The sequence below is a fragment of the Parambassis ranga genome, chromosome 13 (assembly GCF_900634625.1).
Source record: "Parambassis ranga chromosome 13, fParRan2.1, whole genome shotgun sequence".
NCBI lineage: Eukaryota > Metazoa > Chordata > Actinopteri > Ambassidae > Parambassis > Parambassis ranga.
In genome coordinates, this window is record NC_041033.1 from 9,452,496 (window position 1) to 9,463,697 (window position 11,202).

General features: G+C 40.1%; 1 protein-coding gene across 1 annotated transcript in view; it reads left to right on the forward strand.

Moving 5' to 3' along the window:
- pcp4b (Purkinje cell protein 4b) overlaps positions 1-8,479 on the forward strand; it is a 31,269-nt gene extending 22,790 nt beyond the window's left edge. Inside the window, exon 3 of the mRNA XM_028420174.1 lies at positions 7,782-8,479. Coding sequence (XP_028275975.1) covers positions 7,782-7,912 — 131 coding nt within the window. The 3' untranslated portion in view covers positions 7,913-8,479. The remainder of the gene's footprint in view (positions 1-7,781) is intronic.
- The last annotated feature ends 2,723 nt before the right edge of the window (positions 8,480-11,202 follow it).

Sequence of the window (11,202 nt, forward strand, 5' to 3'; positions counted from 1 at the left end):
TTATCCACCAGGGTCAAGAATGGTGCCATGAGGTTGGACATTAATAGTAATGACTTGCAGTCTAAAACAAACTTCCCACTTTTGAGGACATCCCTCTTGGTTTTAAATCAACTTGCAGGTTGTTCTTGTGGTTCAGTATGCGTATATGTTACACTGTATTCCCCATGAGCCTTACGGTTTTCTTGTAAATCACTCTGCCAAGCTGCGCTCCACTCTAATGATCCTGACTCAGCTGGGTAAAACAATACAGACACCAGGAGACAAGCTTGAGATGACCATCAGCTCCTGTAAATGCATCTCTCTGATAGAGCGAATGTATCAGTTCAATCCTGGGGGAAATAAAAGATCAGCTCCATGCACCGAGAGCATAACAAATCATGTTTATTGTTGGGCTTTCTGTCATTAAACCTATCACAGTGAAGCAAATAAAGGCTTCAACGAGAAAATCATCCCCCCCTGCTTTCACCTCCTCTAAATCATAGCAGCGACATGATGTGTCGCTCTGACTCAGCACCAAATCCCTGTTTGAGATGGAAGCACGTACAACGAGCACATGAATTCTGTACTTTAGTGAATCTGTGAATAACCGCTCTGTGGAATACTGACAGTGGCCTTATATCATTTACAAATTTACCTTGACCCGACAGGGACTGAAACAGCATTCTCTGACACTGAATGTTTGCAGATGCCTCATTTTCTCTGCTACAGAAGCTACTCTGTGTTCTTTGTGCACGGCAGTGAAATCCTCACACACATTGCACGTTTTGTGTAAGTTGGTATTTCATTAAATTTTTTGGCCTAATGACTTAAAGTTTCTTTTGTTCAGATTAAAAGTGGTAAATGTAATTATTGTTACTTTTTTATCACTATGAGACTATGAGCTAATAAAATAGTACTTTAATTACATTCGCCCCTTTTAGCCCACAGATCGTCAGGGGATTACCAACAGCACACAAATTTAGTAACATACAGTCTTAATGACATTTAGATACAACAAGCTCTCAATGTTATGCTCACATATCTTGATTTTCTGTTCTATCTATCTCTGTGCGTGGACTCCACGTTCCGAACAAATTCTGCATTATTTGGGATTAAAAGAAGCTTTAAGATAACCTTATCCAGCAACTGACCCCATTTAGGGACCAAAAAACAACTACTGCGTTTAGTCCTACCAACATTTTAGCTACATTATTTTTAAAGAGCAATTAACAGAACCCAGATTATCATCATGCAGTTGAAACATGACGAAGCAGGAGCCTTTCAGTGCCTGTAAAATTCAGGTCTGCCTTTCCACCCTCTTAATAACAAGTGAAAAAGTAAACTACATAGCCTGCAGCATAGCGCTCCTTTGTTGTCTGACCTTGAAAATTAATTTGTGGCCTGTAAAAACTGCTTTCCCAGCGTGTGTGAAGTGTGTCTTAATACACAGAGACGGGGGAGAGAGAGAGAGAGAGAGAGAGTAGGTGAAAAGGGAGTAACGCTGCTATTGACTCTCACCCACTCAACATCCCCCAACACACAGCAGAGCATCGTCTTTAGAGACAACCTTTCACGGGCTCAAGGACAGCCACAAACAGATGTATTCATATTCATAGACACTCATATTGAACTGGGTAGGTATGAGTACATGCAGCTGTGATACAGCAGAGCTGGTTGGGCTGATATCAGGAGTAACAAGGAGGCTGCAGGAGAGTGTTGAATGTCCATCAAGTCGGCACAATTGAATGAGTTCCTATTGCCCCACATACAATGTTATGTTACCTTTGCATTAATGGAACATAAAACCGTATATCATCTTAACATGGGACCAATAAAATCGCAGAAGTCCATCCCCCAAGTGTCTTGGGGATGGCAGACAGGTATTTAAAGCAGCAGACCTCACTAATGCCCTGTTCACACTGGGGAAATAAATGTGGCTTAAGCAGGATTTGGCCGCATCCAGATCAATCCAGATGTGTTTTTTTTCCAAGTGTGAACACCTCCAATCCGGCTGAATCCAGTTTGATTTCAAGCCGGCTAGATCCACCCTCGAGAGGTGGATCTAGCAGGATTGGCTCAAATGTGGCTCAGGTGTGAACGCAGCGAATCTGGCTAGCCACATTATTAGCCATATTACGAGGCGCCACCTAGTGGTTTGGAGAACAGCAAACACGCTGGATGAAGCCGGATTGAGTGCTGACACAACTGTGTGCTAGCCAGATTTGAAAATAGGTCTGAACGCATCCAGCTTAAAGGCTGTCTGGGCTCAATCCTACTCTAGCTGGAATGACTTTCTCCAGTGTGAACGGGGCCTAAGGAGTCTGAGGTTTGAGTCCATGAGCAAGCTTTGTTTTCGCCCGCAGGGTTAAATTTTATTTTTTTTAATTACAACAATTGGTTAATGTTAGGCATTGAAAACAGAGTAAGGAGTTAGGCAAAGATCATATTAAAACTGGAATTTATAGAAAAACCACTACAGCTACCACAAACACACAGGGATGTGTCTAGAGAAATATGCTCACGTTCCATTTTCAAGGACTGAAATATCAAATATCATGTTTCCTGATGAGGATAGTCTGCTTTTGCTCCAGGTTTAAAGGTGCTGTTTCTTGGTCCATATTTTAGTTTAGAGTTATTTAAGCAGCTAACTGTTCCTCTTCTTTAACATTTCTGCTGCTTCAAATCACTAATTTCTTCCCTCTTATATTTAGCTTTCAAGTGGGAATAATTAAAAAAAAAACAGAAATTGACATTGGTGTACATGATATTACATTTCTCTGCTACAGCGGATTATACATATGGTTAAATACAGCGGAATAAAAGCAGAAAAAGCTAAATGCGCTTACAAATATGTACACGAGTGTGTACTTTCCGTGACATTGGTTGACATGGTTGGATTCCAGATGTTGTGTATGTGCCGTATGCTCCGTTTCTTCACTGACCTTTTGAATACACAGTCTGTGACTGTCAGTGCAAAAGATGTTAGTACAGCTTTACATCATACTGCACACATGAACCACTTCAACAGAAACATTAGGGCAGCACATGCTAATCCTTTTGGTAAGAAGCTCATCATAGGGAAAGTACTGCTGTCATCTGCTTATTCACGTTGGACCTACCAGGTAAAAAGTATTCAGTTTCTTACAAATGTTACGTAAAGTCCATATGAATACTTTTTTACACAAATATATAAGGGCTACAAAAGCCTGTCATTGCTTGTATTTAATAGTGATGTTTATGTAGCTGTCATGAAAATCTTCATATAAAATCTTCAGATCAAGATGATATTCATCCCTGTGGTAGTCAAAACAATAACTCAAAATAAACCATATTATCCTAACCTACACTAACTCAACTGAGTACTGTATCCGAAGAGGCAGACTGTATGTCAGAGAGCTAACCTGATGCACCAGATGTTAGATCATTTGAAACATTTGGGAATTCATCCGTAAAAGTTTAGAGGGGCAGGTGCTTTCATAAGAATACTCGATTGGATGACCCATCTGTCAGTCACTGTCTAAATCAATCCAATCAAGAAACTGCTGAAGAGGAAACACAACAAGCTGCTGAGAATATTTGAACATACCAACACAAAAAAGTCCAATCGTTCCAACTTAAGCACATCTATAACTGCAGCTCCTTCACAGTGCATGAGGGGTTTGAACCAGTGTTGTTTAGATACAACTTTATAACTGAAAGCATCCTAGCTTGATGTCATCTAAAATTATGACCTTCTGAAACTCACAAGAAAAAAAACGTCAACTATGTTTTTTGAACACTAAGCATTTTCTAGTTGTACGTAAGCATAAAATGGTCTTTATAAAGAAGAATGTGGACACTGCTGCTGCAGCAGCCCCTCCCCCATCATTTGTAAGAGGAGCAGGCATAATTTCCAATGGGCTCACCTTAGAGATCAAAGTCATCCTTTTATAATTAGCTTGCGACAAGCTCTCAAAGTGAAGACGACCCATTTTCAAAACACTTTTTAATTAGCCTTACTGTACTAAATTATAGCCATAATGAATTCATGCTATTCTGTGAGATATCGTGCAATATTGAGATATTGTATTATTCCGTTCAGTACAAAAAGCTGAAACCACACACTTCCTCTGCAGCTCTTTGAACAGCCCACGGTTGGCGTTTTTTTTTTACCACCCGGTCCAAGTAGGTTACACTGATGTTAGCAAAATAAAAGTTGACATATAGTGAGAAAATACAGCACACGGTGCCAATCAATATAGAGCCTGTCCTTCATGTGTATTTGTATATTGATCGCTGTGGTCTCTCTCATGGTTTGTTGCCCCTCTGGTGTTTCGAGGCCTCATGGGGTCGTTGATATTTCCTTGACTTTCACACACTGACTTTTAACTACAGACGCAAAAAAAAAAAAAAACAAGCAGGCGTAGTATGACACACACAAGGCCTGAACATGCTCCAACACTCATGTCTGTACAGAAATACACAACTCTGTGGTGCAGTCTTTTTGACATTTTCCTGCATATAAATATCTAACGTTGCTTATCAGTTTTCTCCTTTTTGTGTGAAGGCTCATTTATAGAATGTAAAGCTTTTGCATGAACTGTCTTTGCCTTGTAGCATGCAGTCATTGTTTGCTTTCATTTCTTTCACCATTTGAGATTTTTACAGGCTATACAGTCTGTCACAGCTGTCGGGTATTTCATTGTCACAATTGAACTTCAGACTCAAGTAGAAAAAACCTAAAAATATATATCACACACAATCCAACATCGAAAGTTCAAAACACGTAAATTTCCATTTACATTCCACAATCTGTCTCTCTTGTCTCAAGGACTGAAAGTCCCTCTTCCCCCTCACACAAATCCCTCTCATGGCTCAACTGGTTTTAAGCAGTGAAATCAATAAGACGTCCCGGCTTTCATCGTGCTTCAGAGTGGCTTTTAAGAGACATACCGAAAGGCAACCAACCCAGGATGGTCTTATCATGTCACTTATGAATCCATTCAGGGGTGCACAGGGAGGAAAGCAATTCTGGACATATCTAATGAGAATGAAAAATAAGATTATACATCACATACATGTAATGCTGGCTGTACATTATATAAAGATCAATGGGCGGCAATGATTTTTCAGAGAGAATCCAGTCCCAGGATACTCACTGTCCATGCCCCAAATGACAGGCACACACAGGGGGCTGGTAAAAACCTTTTTTTTGTGACAGGCCAGTGACACATTGTCCATTGGAACTTAACTTGTTTTTTTTCCAGTGTCCAGCACAACACAGAATCCGTTCTGTCCAAAGATAAAGTTGAAAACTCACCGTTTAGTCCTATCATGAAAAAGTAAATCTCCTGAGCTTCAGCCTGGTAGCATGTGAAACACCACACACCAGTATTGTACATTTCTCTCTTCACAGCTGAAAGCACAGTCAATATGATCCACAATGGTGCTCTGACAGCACATATTACACACACATTAGGTGAAGACAGGGGCACTGAAATTGCTGCCAGAGGTAATATGCTTCGTAATCTGTTGTGTGTGTTGAGGAGAAGATGAATCCTCAAACTGAGGAGTAAGATCCATCATTGTCACATTCACCCACTGCCTCCAGTCTCACAAGAATTTGATGAAAATCTGCCTTCGGGACTAAAGCCTTCATCAAAAGGTGATGATGTCGTTCTTTTAGATTGATTAAACTAAATTGTATTTGCTAAATTAAATTTGCAGTAGTAAACATATGTACCAGCATGAGCTGAAGCTAAATAACAATGAATAACACACAAAAAAATAAATAATTTAAACTGCAGTGGCAGATCAAGTCAGATCAAGACCATGTGCAAATGAGCTGGGTAATATACGTAGAGAGATAATGATAAAAGTGGCAGCAGGTGTTGTGAGTGGGTGGAGTGTGTCAGGACAGGTGGAGGCAGTCAGGTGATCATCATTCACAAACTCATTCACAGGTTTGCACCACCTATATCAGCTGACAGTAACACATCATTTCCCACAATGGGAATGTCTGGGAATAATGTATTTAAATCACAATTTAAGCGTACTTACGTCATAAATGTTCCAGTGAAATGCACAAATAACTTCTCAGTTTAATCAACTACATCATGACCCCTTTTTTTCATTAAAAAAAGATGGGTTAAAACTGACTCTTTCATAACATTTACCATGTTACAAGGCAAAACAGTGCCAGCAACAAGCCCCACTGCCAGTTTCATGGTTACCGTGGTGACAAGTACGGATAGAAAACATTTTTGGCAATATCCGCTATTAAACTCACTCACTGTACATATTTTTCCACATACTGTCCTTCTTTCTGCACTTGAAAGCAGCACCCAATCACATCCTTCCTTCACTTTGCGGTCCAGCAAATCTAGACATCTTTTTAAACAAAATGTCACCCGCTTGCGGTACCAAGATTATGAACATGTCTGGTGTTGACAAGGCAGAGGGCACAGCTCAATAGATAAGGCTGCTGGGATGAAAACGGCAGGCATTAAAGTGCTGGAAAATTCAATATCAATTAATGCAGGACTCAAAGCTCGGCTTGACACAGCAGTTAGTGTTTCCTCCTTGAACAGCATGAGAGAGAGGTACTCAAGCTCGGCCCCATGGGAAGCCGAGGATTAGCTGCACAGTCAATACACGAGTCTCCTCTCTGCTTTTATGCTCGTCTGTCGTGTGTGCAACTCTGCAGTAAGCTCTGCTGATCAAACTCATGCAGATCAATCCTTTGCAGGAGTGTCGAAGGCGATGACATGGAGTAAAACCATGTTGAGATATCATTAGTTACTCCAGAAAATAAAAAGGTGACATCATTAATATCTGGTAGCATCCAGTGTCTTTGAGACAGAGTGTGATTGTCTGTGCAGCACATTCCTGTGCCACAGTGAATGAATGAAGATGTATGTCTAATCAATTAAAACTTTAATCCACAACCAATCTATTTGATGAGTCTGATAATTGTAGCCTCCACTAAAGAAATATGATTAAAAAGACATAAAGCTATTAAGTTAATGTTTTAAACAAAACAAGCATTACTAACGGTGTGCATCATGTCACTTCATTGACGAGGAGATAAAGAACTCTCTTCCTTGCTAAAACCACCTTGAATCAGTTTTTATTTGGATTACAGTTGTGTCCCCCATGTTAGTGCTGGCTGAGCTCCAGAGAGGATTAAGAACCGCTGATCAGTCTATGTTTTGACCTTTGACCTGCGAAGCAACTGACCAGTACTGATGGGATTTATAGGGAACAAGGGGCAAATGTTACAATCTACACACTACATCAGCATATATGGTAGCTTCCTCAAATGGTACAAGAATGAAGAACATGACTGTAGTACTGCAGCAGTAGACATTTGCTTTATTTGTCAGTGATTGTATTATAGCTTATTCCAAGTATTTTACTCCAGTGACTGCCCACTAATCATTTGACAGCATACCCTCGTATTTCCCTTTCCACCAATCTCCAAAGATCCTAATGCATACCTTTAGCAACATTTACACACGTTCAGATCAATTAAGTCAAACATTCAGATGATCCTGGCCAAATATAACATCATCATGTGTCGTTTCTGGGGTAGATAAATATATAAAGATGTACTGTGCCTTTAAGAATGTGTTCCTTTGACAGGATGTTGTTTTTCATAGCAGAGTCTTCCTCAGCCTGTGCAGGCATTATCTCTTAGAATGCCTTCAAATCACAGCCAAGTAAACCTGCAATTACTGGTACATAAAATAATAATGCTCTCTTTACTTGACCTGGCTTTTTGTCAGTGATAGTTATTCCGATATTGTCCTTTTCCCTTTTAGACGCGTCTAAGACAGACGTCCCAGAGGACTTTGACATTGACATGGAGGACCCAGAGACCGAAAAGGCAGCGGTCGCTATCCAGTCTCAGTTCAGGAAGTACCAGAAGAAGAAGCGCGTTGAGAAGTCCTAGTGAGCACCATGGTGCTCTGCCACTGTGTGCACAGTGAAGATGTGGTGTGACATTTGCATGTAAACAAATTCATACCTGTTTGAACTCGGGGGGTTGTGATGGGGGGGAGAGAATGCAATAGCCTGTTAATAATATGACATGTCTGTGAATTTTCATTATCCTTTTATTATTATTACTATTATTTATTATTTGACTGCTGTATCAATAATAAGTATCAGACGAGTGATAATGATCTGGTTTCTGTCCTGCCATATATGTTCCACATGTTATGAAGTCTAGCTGGTGTTTGTGTTAGGATATGTTTTTGTAATTAAACCCTCATAATTTCAGCTGCAACTTCATTCCTTTCTGTACTGCTTAGGACTATGTTTCCCCCAAAGCACCTATGTTTTGTGAGTAGCTGGAGCGTAAGCTGATGTTGGAGTGAAGGTTGTTTTTAGGAAACGTAGCCTGGAGCTTTTCATCCTGAACACAATACCTCACCCAGAGGCATTTTTCTTACCTGCATGGTAATATCAAGCTGTGTATCAATGTACCTTGAATAAATAAAACTCTGTGTGGAAACACTGTTTGTTGCATTTGAATAACAAAAGACCTCAAGCTACATGTAGAATAGCTGCAGAATGTATGCAAAGGGACTGTATATTCTGATGACAAACTATAAATAGAAACGCTTCTGAAGCAGCTTGGCTGAATATATTCCCTTCTCAGCTTGATGACCTTCTCCATGTAGAGCCAGACTGACTGAGCGACTGATTCCCACTGAGCTGCTTTCAGCTTTAGGCACTTTTAAACAACAACATATACCTGTATAAACGCTGTAGATCTGAGCCTTATTAATAATAATGAAAAAATAATATTATAGAAATACTATTTCTGGCTCCATAGAAAAACTGAATTTGAAGTAGCACTGGCATCTGATTCTTGTCTTAGTTGCCCAACTGCTTCTCCATACTTTGTTTGACTTTCTTTCAGCTCTGTGTAAATGACCAAGCAGCCAAGATTTCAGCTGTAACAAACAAGCCTTTTAAAGTTGATCACAGAAAATCACAAAGCATCCTCCATTATAAGGTATAGACACATTATGTGGTCTCCCTCATTAGTCGACATGAAGAAATAGCCGAACACTGGCAAAATACTGTTATAGCCTGAAATCCTGTTTCTGAATAATTGAACCACTTCTCAAATTGAAGTGGTCTATAATTATTATTTAAACGGAACACAGACTGAAAGTCTGAATAATTACCGAGTGGCATACAAACGTTTTGTACAATCAGTCTTTTCTGTAACCCCTTTTCACCTTGCCCTTAACCTAAAAAATGCAGGCAAAATAGCTGGGAGATGATTTGACAGTCCATTCCTCTAACACTGCTGTCAGTCATGACCAAACTTTAACCGATCAGTTTGCGCCCACATACATATCTGGGAGAATTTCACTGTGATGAGGGAAAGATAAGAACTTTATGCAACATGCAACAGTAAGGCAGACGTTACTCAGGATAGGAACACGTCTGATAGGAATCAACACAGATGTTAGCTGCAGCTTTAGCGATGTTAGCATCACTAAATGGTAAATGCATGACATGATTCTGCCTGCAGGGTTTTTGGTGAGATTTTAATAATTGATGCTCCATGCTCTGTTTAAAATATGCAGTCTAAATAATATGATGCTGCCTTGCAAAACCCAAGGTCAGAGTTGCACAGAGCATGCCAGAGCGGCAACAGCAGGAAGTTACACAACCACAACCGTATGTAGAAAAAGCCTTCGTACCCTATAAGCCTGTGAGGAGTCAAAGACGTTGCACAGATTTCTTTGCAGTCAGGTTCATGACACTGCACAATGGTGGGCCACTGAACTGTACTACATCAAGGTCAGTGATGACCTCTGCACCCCAGGGAATTGATCCAGATCAGCTGTGTAAGCCTGGGAGGATTAAACTGCTGAGACAAGTGCGCCCAGTTTTCTCATATCCACAGAGCCAGGTGGTTAGGATGGAAAAACAAACAGTAAAAGATGCACAGGAAAAAGAATATTTACCTACAAATAAATCAGAGGGCTGGTGATGTACTTCTGCGACGGTACAGTGACCTTTGGTTTTTCACTTAAGGTCACTGTGTTATGGAAATACAAAACCTCCCGCAGTCCTTGTTTGTTTGCTGGCGTGTTTTCATTTTCCACCCTGATGATTACTAAAAAGGATCCTGCCAAGTCATCCAAAGGCCCACAGAGAGTAGCAGTCCTCCCAAGGCTCTGCGTGTTTGTGTGAGTCTGTCCTAATAGAATTTAAATCATAACATTAACATATGGAGATTTTGTTCTGATCTTGCATCCTGATAAGCCAAATCCCTCCTTTCCTCATCCTACTCCAGGAGGATGACAGTGATTGTGTCATCACTTCTGTCCCTGGAGAAGAGCTGGAAGGTGTACGTCTCTCACCTAGAAATTGAAGATATATTACAGCACCATAGTGTTGAAGTTAATGTTTGGAGCGGGTCAACAGAGGCACCTTTCCTCATAGAAACAGGGATATACTGCAGATCACATTTAGGAATAATGAAATGGTGATGCACTGGGGCAGTGAAATTCTCTGTGTTACCTTCTGTGATATCACTCCTTCAGACAGTAGAAAAAATCCTTAAAATCCAGAGATGGGTTATCAGAATCAATGAAAGCAACATATAACAGACGCATTTTACATCACTGTGCAATCCGCTGAATTATCTTTGCCATATTTAATAAACTGTTTAGAAGGAATGATGAATTCAGCGTTTATGACATAATACTGTTTCATTTGCTTATGTCCCAACAGCTACAGAAATCAATTTCACACTACGTGGTCACCGATAATAATTAATCATCTGTGTTCTTATGAGAACTGACAATTTCTTCAGTGGCTGGCACACTGCTGCATGAATGTACTTACAAATGTATCTGAAAATTTAAAAAAAACTGCTTTTTTTTAATAAAGTGTATAGACAGAATTTTGTTTTACAGTATTAGAGACCATCCTCACCATCCGTCCGTCCTGATGTGCCTTCTTGTGTAGAGACACGGGGTATTTCCTGCACTGCAGTCTTGATCTCCTTCATATGTGGAGATCATTGATTGCACTACGGTTTGATTCATTAAAATTACATTAGTCAGTAGTAGCCTGTCACATTAACAGCAATATAAAACTGATGTAGTCTGTGTGTGTGTGAGTATGCTGTGGGTGATTTCACAAATTTAACAGCCTCCTGTGTGTACAAACACTGCTGCTGCTGAAATTGGTGCGATTAATTGCAGTTTA